The 13,014-nt window shown below is 41.8% G+C and overlaps 1 protein-coding gene across 1 annotated transcript in view; it reads left to right on the forward strand.

The window, feature by feature from the left end:
• ADAMTS12 (ADAM metallopeptidase with thrombospondin type 1 motif 12) overlaps window positions 1–13,014 on the forward strand; it is a 140,561-nt gene that overhangs the window by 75,832 nt on the left and 51,715 nt on the right. Inside the window, exons 8-12 of the mRNA XM_088157029.1 lie at window positions 1,982–2,125; window positions 2,790–2,934; window positions 6,961–7,053; window positions 7,283–7,428; window positions 8,253–8,422. Coding sequence (XP_088013155.1) covers window positions 1,982–2,125; window positions 2,790–2,934; window positions 6,961–7,053; window positions 7,283–7,428; window positions 8,253–8,422 — 698 coding nt within the window. The remainder of the gene's footprint in view (window positions 1–1,981; window positions 2,126–2,789; window positions 2,935–6,960; window positions 7,054–7,282; window positions 7,429–8,252; window positions 8,423–13,014) is intronic.

Here is a 13,014-nt window from a genome sequence, read left to right on the forward strand (position 1 = left end):
ATTTCTTAATATGTGGTATTTTCTGTATAATAATGCTATTGTGGGTACACTTAGGTCAAGATAAATGAAGTTCCAGGATATTTAATTTTAGACATGGTTAATTTTTTAAATTATTATTAGATATTTTTGAGATTTTTTTGGAGGTGTTTTGGTTGGTTAGATAGTTTATTAACTCACTTGAAAAAAAATTCATTTTTGAAACTGTTTTGACACAGCTGTTTTCCTCAGGGCAGAGTGTTTTTTCATGGATACTCTGGTTTGGCTGTAATGTCTGCACTTTTCAACTAGACTGTGTTGCTTGGCTAAGTCACACGTTCATTGCTTTATCTACTATCACATTAATTTCACTGTGCACCCAGCCACCAATCAGTATGGTGTCTCTCTTTCCTGATACAATATAATGATGATGATGATGATGATGGCAATGACCCTGTCACCCATTAATTGGACACTATTCAGCCTCCTCATTGTCAGAAGGTAAATAGTATAAATAAATAAATAATGCTGAAATCATTAGAATTGGATCTGGGTGCTGTGAGTTTAAGTCATTTGGTCCCCAGCCTTTTGCTGGCAGGGAGCTGTCTTCATTCGCTCTGGTGATCTGAAGAGACTTCTTCCCCATAGTTTGATCCATGTGTCTCCTTGTTCCCCTTGTCTAGCCTGGCTGACGGGTGACTCTGTGTCCTTTGTATGCTGTGAGGCTCAGTACTGCTGTACTTGCCCGTGCAGGGCGTTTCCTTCAGAACTGTTTCCATAAGGAATGTTGAATACTGTAGGGTTTGTTGTTAGCCTCAAGCCAGGTTAGCGTACACACATTGAGAAGTTCAGGTATAGACAAGTTTGTAAGAACAGATGCACAGAAAGTAAGAAAACAGCCACGTTCCCATGACTTAGATGAATGCCCAAAGTCAGCTCTTCCACACACAGTCTCTCTAGATGTTTGCAGCCTTAGGATTCAACAGACCTGTTAGTGGAAAAGAGCCTGTCTGAAAGGGGAGATCCTTGCATTCATGCTTCTGACTCATTACTGGAATTGATTCTGACTGAAATGAGCTCTGCTTTTGGAACTTTTGAGTCATGATACGATTACATTTTTGAGAAATGTAGTCCTAAGTATTTTGAACACACTTTATCTGATTCGTGACTTTCACTGCTCTCAGGACTTACATACCTCCAGATGTTAACAATGTAGGTGTCAACATCTTCATATATCCATGTCTTTGTATGTTATTATTTCAGATAATCCTCACACTGAGGTGATGAAGAGGTGTGTGTGTGTTTGCTCAGTTGAATCCCATCCAAACTTTTGTGTTTATGACTTCTGCAAGCTGTTAAATAAAAAAATTTCTCAGCAAGTCAGAGATGTTGGAGAAAACCTTCTATGGAGATCTGTTTGCATGGATTGAGAAAATTAAATAGGATGAAGGAGTAGAAGTTGGAGGCAAATGGTCTGAACATTCAATGATTTTGTAAAGAATCTCTCTAATGCAGTCTATCAAAAGTTTTAAAACTGAAAAAGCAGTAGAGACATAATTATGAGAGAGTCTAAGACGGAATGTAACAAAGCCTCATCTTAGTTAAAGTGGTGCAAGTTTGGGTTCAAGAGTTAGGAAGCAGTCTTAGTTGTAACAGCTGTAACATAACTTTTAGGTTTAGACTGTGACTTCTGCCCCACCTGTGCACTAGTGTTTGGACACCCTTAAAAGTACACAGGTATAGTCTGTGACAGTCTGTTCTTTATTTCGTGCAGGACAATATTGCTGTGCATAACATACATGTTTGAAAGCCTGTGAGAGTGTAGATTTTTTGTAGATTTTGGGTTGTATATTGTGTGTGTGCATTTTCTTTTAGCAAACAGATAACTACAGGTCTGCAGGAGAGGAAGCAGTGTAAGTGTCTTTTTAAGCACAGAAGGGAACCTGTAGGTAGGTGTTGTGGTACAGCAAATCAGCTGGAATTATTAGATGTTTTTTATCTCCAGTTTTGGAATCCAGCACGATGGAAAGGAGAACGACTGTGAGCCTGCTGGGAAGCGCCCGTATATTATGTCCCGACAGCTGCAGTATGATCCTACTCCACTCACCTGGTCACAGTGCAGCAAGGAGTACATCACACGGTTCCTAGAGTGAGTCATCAGGTTGTAGCATTTGCCTAAATTGAGCACAACTGTGCTGGAGTTTAAAGTGCATCTTGTATTATTGTACTGATAATTGTAGGGGGATTTCAATGTGCTTGAGTTAATTTCCATGGGGGACATACTACTGTCCTGTTGCTTACTTATTTGGGAAAAGCTCTGTATAATCTTGTAGTCTGGAAGTTAACTCAAATCTTGTCATATTGGCTCGGATTTGGTGCAATCTGCAGCTTTTTGCAGTTAGCAGGAAGAAAGAAGCCTTTCCATCAAGGGCATTGACAGAACTTCATGACTTTGCCTTTTTCCGCAGTGCCGTGTGTTTGGCTTCAGTGACTTGCTCAAATCTATTCCATTCTTTTTAAGAGCAGCAATGTGGTATTGCTTTAACCAGAGACTTTGGGGCTCTCTGCAAACCATACTGAGCTCATGATATTTCCACTTCGGTATTTCCATTTTGCCATTTTAAAACCATGTCTTGCTACACAGAGTAACTACTTTGCAGCATTTCAGCATAACTTGTCTGAAATCTGGAAGTATTATTTACATAGGCCATAATCAAAATTACCCCTAAGAAATAGATACCAGAAGTCTTCATAGAAGCATCAAAAGACTGTGGTGGTAGAGAGTTTTTAAATACGGAATTTTTGTCTTTTAGTCGTGGATGGGGATTCTGTCTGGATGACATCCCCCAGAAAGAAGTTCTGAAGTCCCCAATCATTGCTCCTGGAGTAATTTATGATGTGCACCACCAATGCCAGCTTCAGTATGGTTCCAATGCTACATTCTGTGAAGATGTGGATGTAAGTGCTGAATATTTTTCTTCATTCTCCCAGTAAAAATTCAAAAATCTTGAGCAGCATTCAGTGCACCTCATTTACAAATGCAGCATGTTTAGAGTCTCTTAGGCTAGATGTGCAGTGCAGGCATTGGGTAACACACTTAATTCTGCATGTTCTGGAAGCAAGTTGTTATGCTGCTTGCTTTGTATTTCACAAGATTTTTGCTGGATCTTAACCATATCTATGGTTAGGTGCCTGTCCTTCAGCAGTGGAAACATTTTGCTTTTGAACTTGTAATACTAATTCTTAGGTAAATTATGAATGCAACTAAAATCTAATTTTAAAATATTCTTCAACCTTGTGGTTTTCAATTGATCAAATCATTCTGGGAACAAATCTTCAGTTCCAGGAAGAGTTTTCTGAAGAAATTAGGGTTATGTTCTCTTCCCATACATCCTGATTTTTCACACTATTTATGATCTAATAAATAAAATAGTTTTTCAGTCCCTGTGGAAAATACTTATTTTGAAAAAACAATATCTTTGCATGGAACATTAGATATTTATGCAGAAGTGTATAATTTATACAGTACCTTGAGGTCTGTCTCACAGGATAGCAAAATAGTATTGTGAGGAGATGCAAGGGAGCAGTGTAGCCACAGCAACACTTGCAAGATCTTGGAGCCCTGCAAAGTGGCAGGTTGTGCTAGCTAAAGTACAAGTGGTATGGTATTTTACTGGTACCTAGAATGTTCAGAGCTCTTTGGGTCTGTACAGTATTTTTTTTATACATAGAGCAGCTCAGAAACAGTGTTTCCAAGTGCTAGCCTAGCTAAGTGATCACTAATTTTCATTTTCCTGTGTTTTGGGTAGCAATGTTCAGTAAATACTGGAAACTGCACCCAGCCTACTAGCCCTGTCAAAGACAGATGTGTTTGGGCTATTGGCAGTACTGGTATGAACACAGCTGTGGACTGGGCACTGCTGATGTTGACTATTCCATTCAGATAATTATGTGTATCTCCATCTACCCTTCTCTTAGCGAAATTATTCCTGATTAATCTTTTCAGCCTTGATAGATAACATGATTACCAGTGTTGAACTACAACTACTGAATCTGAATAAGGTATTGAAAGATTGCTTTCATTACCTGCTGTTACAGTTTCCTTAGTTACTGTAATTTGTCTCTTGGTATAATAATATCTGGTACAGATAGAAAATTAGGATGTAATTTTGTGTATTGGCTCAGTCTGTCTCTCCTTGAGTTTGAACCTAATAGGCCTTTACATTCACATCTCCTGATTAACCAATTTTACAGCTAGACATATGTCAGAAAATTAATTGGTATAATTCTGCATTTTACTGAAAGGCCTGTATTTTGCTGGTAGTTGCACTGGCAGGAAATGGAATTGTGAGCAGTAGAGTCAACCTGGAATGTTGAATCATCAGTCTTTTTGTCATTTGTCTAAGAGGTCTGACTCTTTTTTGCCTTTCCTCTATTTACTTAACCCTGCTCACTGGCAAGCTGCTTTTGTTTTGTACATTTTAATGTCTGACTGAATTTGACCCACAGATCCTTTTTGAGAGAACAAATTGCATTTAGCTGAAAATGCCCTGGAGTTCAGTGATTACCCTTAGCAAAAATTGATATTTATAATTCGTATAGTGGTTTCCATGAAGCACTTAGACAGCAAAGTGTCCTGTGAAGTAATGTAAATATTGTCCCTCTAATAAGGTAAAGAAAAGCAAAATACCTACCAAATGAAGGAATTTTCCAAGTCACAGCTAGACCCATAGCTTCCTACAGAATAGCCTGTACAGAATTTCTACAGAATAGGAGATCAGAACACTCATTGCCTTTTTCTCCAGAGCTTCCACTGGCTTCAGTGAAACTGATTTTTTTTTAATTCAACTTTCTTCAAGGCACAGACCCTATTCTCATAGATTGGATGGAAAGTGTATATTATGCTGCTGATGGAAAGAAAACCCACTTGCTTTGCAGCGAGTCCATGGCAGTCATGAATTTCTGCCTGTTGCCTCCAAAGGCACGCAGTACATAGTTCATCCTCTCGTACTGCTGTTGTTTTAGTGTTCTTAGAAGTGGAAAACAGTTCTGAGACATGGAGATCAATATGGAAAAATCATTGCAAAGCTAAAGAATTCTGTCTGTGAATTCTTGACTTTGAAATCTATGGGTGCACCTAATAAAGATAGTAACTGCCACTGAAAAGCTGAAAAGTGTTAATTTTCTGTGCCAATTTCTCTGGTATCTGAGGCATGGTGCAAGAGTACACTTTAGACACTAAAGTCACAAAACATGTTCTGTGCAAGAGTTAAAATAAAGGATGACTTTCATAACGAGAGAAAATTCATCAGCCAGAACACTTGAGCAGCTCTGCCTTAAGAGCCTGGCAATGATGGCATCACAAGGCCTTCATAAGGAATGCTGCCCTTGAACTATTAACAGAGAACTGCAAAAAAGTTTGTCTTGTGTACATTGCCCAAAAACAGTGAACCAAGATGCAGGGGCCCAGACATTGTATTCCTGGAGGAGCTGGAGTGCTTTGAGATGTTCCATGCCATCAGCTTTTTTCTGCTGCTCTTGTTGACACACCAAGGTGAACACACAATGGCGAAAGTAAATAAAAGTGAACTCTCTCTAAGCTTGTGCCCAGGCTTAGCCATTTTAAACAGAAGCAGGTCAGAAATGAGCAGCCAAGCTGCATTTCCCACTTGGATGAACACTGCTAGCTCACTGGGGCTGTATTTTTGGAAGTGCACAGTTTATATGTTGGCTTTCAAATCTGGCATGTGGCTTGCTCTCAGAATCCCAGTGGGAGCTGCTAGCGAGATCCTTCTTATCAACTCTTTTCTCTGATGACACTTGGAGCCATCCCTTATTCACAGGTTGATGCTGCTAGACCTGTTCCCTTTTCCAGAACTGGACTGTGGCATCCAAACAGCCTGAGTCAAGACCTAGGCTTTTGCTCCTGCTGTTCCCAGTGGCAGTGTGCAGTCCCTCTGAGAGCCCTGCTTTCTCCACCTCACAAGTGGTGTTCCATGCAAAGCCCTGATCAGTCAGGAGTTCCCAAGCATGCAGAGCTTCAGTGTGCCAAGCAAAGAAAAGCTGGTGTGCGTGTGACCTGAAGAGGGAGAAATGGCCCTCCAACTCTGTCCTCCCTTTCTAGAGAATAGTTCTGACTGAGTAAAGTGGGTTTGGTAAAAGGTAGCTAGAATGTTTCTTGCCCTGCTTTGTTTGTTGCCTCTCAGGAGTTTCATTCTCTTCTGTGGAGTTGAGCCACTGCACATGGAGCAGCACTGGAATGCTGTGATTTATTGGCAACCTACTACATTAAACTGGCAGCACCAGTTTCTGAGTTGCTTAATATAAAAGCATTAACTAACCAGAGCCTTTACTCTTTCCAGCCCACTATGCTTTTTTACTCTTCCTGTCAACTAGCTGACTGCTTTTTTTTTCAGATCATTTCCTTGCCATCTGCCAAGCTGATGTTTTAAGAGGCCTGATCACTTTTTCCACCTCTAGTTTTGGGACCTCCATTAATATTGTTGGACACATGATGTTGTTTGTATTTGCCTCCCTAGCTTCTGTGTAATCTTCTTCGATTTCACTATATGTTTTCAGCAGACAGCAGTGCAAAATTGAAGATTGCATTGGTTAGTTCAATTTTCTGTTCACCTTATCTGCGAACAGTAGTGACCAAAGTTTGTTAAGCCACTTTTTCTTGTGTTTATCTAGGAGCTGAGAAGCCAGTGAGGAGAATGTTTGAAGTCACATAGTACAGGGAATTCACTTGATAGTATTTACCTTTCTTTGTTTTTCAGATAGTCGCTTTTTACACAGCAATGACGAGTACCTAAATCTGGACCCTTGATGGTTCCTGTCTTGTGAAAAACCCTGATCCTTCTGGAAATACAACCCTTACAAGGCCTTTTAAGTGGCTGTACAAAACTGTGGGAGGCTTTTGAAAATCTTGGCCACAGGAGTTCAGCCCTGCCTCAGACTGCTGCAGCTCTCTTTCTTTTTCAGAACCTTTGCCAGACGCTCTGGTGCTCGGTGAAAGGCTCCTGCCGCTCCAAGCTGGATGCAGCTGCAGACGGCACTAGGTGTGGAGAAAACAAGGTGACTGTGAGCCACGCTGTTTGCAAGCTCTGCTGCCTGCCAAAGGGCAGTGGGGAGCCATGAGCAGCTCTGTCGTTGTTGAGTGTGAAGGAGGGTCATCCTGTGACATCTCCATTTACATTTCCACTTAAGTGTTCAACCCGCATGAGCTGAAATAGCAAATAATTCACAGAAAGGTTTCCCTGTGATAATGATCTGAAGCTCTTTGTGCTTTCTCTTCTCTCCTCAGTGGTGCTTCTCTGGTGAGTGCATTACAGTAGGGAAGACTCCTGAAGCAGTCCATGGCGAGTGGGGTGTTTGGTCATCCTGGTCCCATTGCACAAGGACATGTGGGGCAGGAGTTCAAAGCGCAGAGAGGCCATGTGATAATCCAGAGTAAGCTGAGTGCACTATCTCTCCCTACCTTTTGTTTAAGATTTTTGAGGCTCTTAAGGACATTGGAAACTCTCTTTTATGAGACTGTTGTCAGCAGGTGCCACATCAACACATGTCACAGATGTGACACACCTCTCTTCCCAGTTAGGCATACCTGTGTGAAATTAACATGTTTTGCAGTAGTTCTCTTGTTCTTTATTTTTTACCCTCCACGGAGCTTATTTCAAAACAAAATTAATTTTGAAAACATACTTAACATTTTGTCTTTGCAGAAATAATGTAAAAGTTGCGTTATTAATACTACAATGAGTAAATAAATGTCCTCAAACTCAGGTGAGAACAGTTTCTAGCAGTCTGATCCTGAGGACTCACCTTTCACGTTTTGTTCTAGTTCATCAGCATTAAGTTTCAGACATGAGTTGTCAGGTACAGAGTATGAAAGGCAGAATTCCCTACTACATATCTGAGTTCATGAAGACTCCACATCTCATTTTCACAAATCACTAATGGCAGGAAACATTTGTCTTTTCAGAGAAAACTGTCAAATGCATTGCAAAGTATGGGATTTAAAGCAGTCCATTTGATAGGTTTATTTTTTGTGAGCTCAGCCAGGTAGTGCCAGGCACTTTTTTGGGAGATCAGAGTAAGTAGATTTCTGTGCTTCATCCTGACATTTTCGAGTACTCAAACATGTGATATGGACAGTATCTCTACCCTGTCAAGGATTCAGTCACCTTGTTATGCTGCTGGGACCTGAAATACATTGTTCATTTAAAACTATGTTTTTTGGGTCTCATGTCCCAGTCTCAATGTTCCTTTTCTAGACCCCAGTTTGGAGGAGACTACTGCACTGGAGAAAGGAAACGCTATCGCATATGTAACATCAGCCCCTGTCACAAAGACTTGCCCACCTTCCGTCAGATGCAGTGCAGTGAATTTGATACAGTTCCCTACCAGAATGAATTCTACCACTGGGTTCCTGTTTATAACACAGGTATGAAGCTACAAATTTTTTTAACATTTTACATGCCTATGAGAAACCTCTATGGGGGCGAGAAGTCACTGAATTATAAGTTTTCTAATGAATGAGAGAGAAAAATCTCCAATATTCTGTGTGTGCTCCCATATTCTGGTGTGTGAACAAAAAGGCAGTGGTTCTTCTCTACACATCGATGTTTTTTCAGAGCTCTGGTGATAATGGCTGTGATTGTAACTAGTTCAGTTCCTGAAAAGATACTGCACTAAGAAAAGCTGTTGAAGTCATGTCTGTATTAGTTTAGAATAGATCTAAACCATCTCCTCCAATGTCAACCACAGAACAAGAAGCAGAGTAGTGTAGAGCTGCATCTTTGGGCCTACAGGCGTCACTGCAGACAGTAAGCAGAGCTCTTCCACTGCACAAATGTGACTTTACTACTTCCAAACCCAGGTCTGCGTGGTAGGTGTACTTGCATTACAGTGAAGAAGTAATATCTGAACTGGTTCAGTATCATGCTGCCCTATATTGTAGAGGCAGAGTCAATGACTCTGCTTTATAACTTCCTTTGGAACAGCTAGTTATTAAATACAAAGACAATCATTACTCGTATGCAGTTGGATTCTTGGGTTGTACATAAAGATAAGGCGTAGATTATCCAGTAGAATCACAAAAACGTTAGGGTTGGAAAGAATCTCTGGAGATCATCCAGTCCAACCCCCCTGGCCAAGGCAGAGTCACCTTGAGCAGGTGACAGAGGAATACGTCCAGGTGGGTTTGAATGTCTCCAGAGAGGGAAATTCAACCAACTTCTTGGGCAGTTGTGCCAGTGCTCTCCCACCCTCTATGTAAAAAAGTTCTTCCATGTTGTTGAGGTAGCATTTCCTGTGCTTTAGTTTATGGCTGTTGCTCCTTGTCCTGTCACTGGGCACCACAGAAAGGAGTCTGGCACCATCCCCTTGCACTGACTTTGAGATATATATATATGCAATGGTGAGACCCATTCTCAGTCTGGTCTTCTCTAGACTGACCAGGCCCAGCCCCTACAGTCTGTCCTCACAACAGAGATGCTCTAGTCCTTTAATCATCTTTGTGGCCTCTGCTGGACCCTCTCCAGTAACTCCTTGCTTTTCCTGTACTGAGGAACTCAAAACTGCCAAACTCTTCCCCAGGAAGCACCCCAGGAGCCCACTGGCCCTCCTGGCTGTCATGGACAACCTGTCACCCACCAAAACTCCCAGGTCCTTCTCAGTGGAGCTGCTCTCCAGCAGGTCAGACCCCAGTCTGTGCTTGGGGTAATTCCTCCCCAGGTACAGAGCCCTACACTTGTCCTTTTTGAACCCCACAAAGTTTCTCTCTGCCCAACTCTCCCCCCATCAAGGTCCCATTGAATGGCAGCACAACCTTCAGGTGGATCAGCCACTCCCCACAGTTCCATAGCAGCAACAGATTTGCTAGCAATGTGTTTTTTAATGAAAAAATAAGACAGGATAGGGAAGATAGGACTAAACTTCCAGTTTCATTCGCCAGTAGTATTTTTCAGCATGTTAATTGCTTTTTCAGTTATAGACAGTTCTAAATTGGTTTCCTAAATTTCAACTACTGTTTCCATTTCATCTAACAAATACACCATTGAAGATGAACCTAGAGCAGACAGACTTCCAGTAAAATTTCTGATGAAAGAAAATGTGGTTGATAGAGATTTTTGGAAGAAATCCCAGTAAAGCCATGACAAATGCTTACAGCTTAACGATTAGGCCAAAACCAAACTCATGAAACATTTTCTGCAGTCACCTTTCATTGAAATGAAGATTCCAGACCTCTGTTACTCAGGGTGTACCACTGCAGGGTACAGCGTTTGTTCTGTCCATGTTCTCTCTGTGACCCTGCAACAGAACAGGTGGTTCTGCATGTACATTGTTACAGAAGGTCTGTTTTAAAAGGGCATTGAGAATCATGAGTCACGCTTATTGCACTCTGGAAGGCAGGGCTGTGTTCTGTCCATGCCATATTTCAAATAGAACTGGTCAGAACTGTACAGACAAACCAGTTCTATTTAAAACACTGTGCTGCTGAGCCTGGTATATTTTCATCTGGAAAATAATTTGCAAAATCCTTCAAATACCAAGGACATATTTTTTCTGTGGCTTGAAAACTTTTTGTCTGTTCTCACTCATTTTCTCAGCAGCCAGAATTTCAGCAGAGATTTCCATGTCTTCCCCATGACCTTGGAGGCCCTTAATGTTTTCACTTTGATTCTTACATTCCACTACAACATTAAAAGTGTTTTCTTGCTGCAAAACTCTTAACTTAAAGTAAAACTGGCTTCCTCAGGTAGACAGGCTCTCCTGGTAACACTCAAATAAGCAGGGAGCTGGCCAAATACTGTCCTGATTCTTCATCTGACATCATTGTAAGAGGGTGGGTGGCTGTCATGGGCACACTGCTTCCAGTTTTGTCCAGCTAGCATTACCTGAAATACATCTGAGAGTTTTCCACCCATCTCAGTTTCAAATATTCTTTCACCTTCTATCAGTGGCTAATGATGTCCTGGGCAAAATAACTGCAAATCAGGTCATGAAACAGTGCTGTCTCTGAGAGACACAGTTTGAGCCTTCCTTGCATGTGTGTGTCCAAACAAACCAAGACTTTAAACAAAAACAAACCAACAGCCTTTTGTTAGCCCCCCACAAAAATGAGCTGATGTTTCAGGTCTCTGGAGACTTACTCACAATGTGCCCCATATGTACAGCAGCCTTTTTCAGTTCCCTTACTCTCTTAACTTGTGCAACCCAATTTCAAGGATTTTTCACAGCATTCTGTTACTATGTTGTCTTGCTGCCAAGAAGGCTTTGGCATTTGCAGTGGGTTAATACTGCCTGGACACCAGGCTTCCAACAAAGCCATGCTGTTGCTCCCTTCCTCAGCTGGACAGGGGAGAATGTAACCCTAGGCTTGTGAGTCAAGATAAGAGCAGGGATAAATCACTTGCTGATTATCATCATGGACATGACAGACTGGAGTGAGGGAAATGTGTTTAATTTATTAGAAATTAAATCAGAGTAGAGCAGTCGTGGGAGACAGTATTCCTTGAACCTCTCCAACATAAGTCCTTCCTTGCAGTTCTTCCTGAACTGCTCCATCATGGATTCATTCCACAGGCTGCAGTCCTTCCGGAATAGGCTGCTCCAGCATGAATCCCTGGTCCATGGGTCCTGCCTGACTAGCACGGGCTTCCCGTGGGCTCACAGCCTCCTTCAGGCACCCACCTGCTCTGGTGTGGGCTCCTCCAGGGCTGCAGGTGGATCTCTGCTCCCCCCAGACCTCCCTGGGCTGTGGGGGCACAGCTGCCTCCCCATGGGCTGCACCAGGGGCTGCAGGGGAATCTCTGCTCTGGCAGCTGGAGCAGCTCCTGCCCCTCCTCCTTCACCGACCTGGCGTCTGCAGAGCTGCTCTGCTCACATCTCCTCTCTTCCAGCTGAAGTTGTGCAGGTTTGTTTTCCATTTCTTAAATACATTATCCCAGAGGTGCTGCCTCTGTCACTGGTGGTTTGGTCTTTGCTGGCAGCAGTTCCTTCTTGATGTGTCTGGTGTGGGCTCTGTCAGTCATGGGGGAAGCTTCTGGCAGCTTCTCACAGAGCTACCCCTGTAGCCAGCCCCCCTGCTACCAAAGCCTGGCCTTGCAAACCCAATACAGCTCTTCAGTATCAGGCATTTTGGATCCTCTCATGCAGCACTTGGGATGTAAAGAGGAAAGAAAACGTAATTGAAGCTTTCCCAAGTCCTGAGTGCACATACAGTTTTTATGTGGAAGTGTCTAGCTGAGGACATGGATTCCTGAACCAGACATTCTGTGACATTTTAGACATTCTCTGTTCCTTCATCCCACTGGAAAAAACAGTAGATTATCTGGATGGTCAATTTCCCTCTCCTGGCTCTAATTTCATAGCTTGTGTAAAGCAGTTATAGCAAATGTCACATAACTAAAGAGTCTTTTCTGCTGTGTAAATTATAACTTCACAAGAGAACAAAGACATTTTTGAATAGCTTATGATTTAATAAAAGTACCAGCTTTAACAAGCAATCTCACAGAAAAGCAGTAAATCACATCTTGCTGTTTCCTAGCCTACCTGTGGTTGAGGTTTCAATTGAGAATTTTCTGGTTCGAATGACTTTATGCCTGTTGGAGAGCTTGTTACGGAAATGCTCTGGACCTCAGAAACCCATGTGCTTAAGCTGGAGCATCAGAGTACCCCTGGGAATCTTAAAATGATGGAGACCTCCAAGTTCATGGGTGATAAACTATCCAGAAGCCTGAGCAGGATATTTTCTGAATTTTTCTCATGACCTAGGCCCCTATTTTGACACTTTGGTCAGACTTCAGTACATATCCACTTCTCTCTCTATCAGATTGACCCCATGTTTATTTATTTCATACCATTTGACAAATTCCATTTGTATGAGTCTGATAGCTTCTCAGGGCTTAACTTCTATCTATAAGTCCTACATTAAATCATATAATTACCTTTATTTTCTGTATCAGTGCCAGTATCATATAGTGTACAGTCAGATAGGGGTTGTGTTTTAAATTACATATTTCTTCTGAAATA

Source organism: Sturnus vulgaris, chromosome Z (genome assembly GCF_052056855.1).
Source record: "Sturnus vulgaris isolate bStuVul1 chromosome Z, bStuVul1.hap1, whole genome shotgun sequence".
Taxonomy (NCBI): domain Eukaryota; kingdom Metazoa; phylum Chordata; class Aves; order Passeriformes; family Sturnidae; genus Sturnus; species Sturnus vulgaris.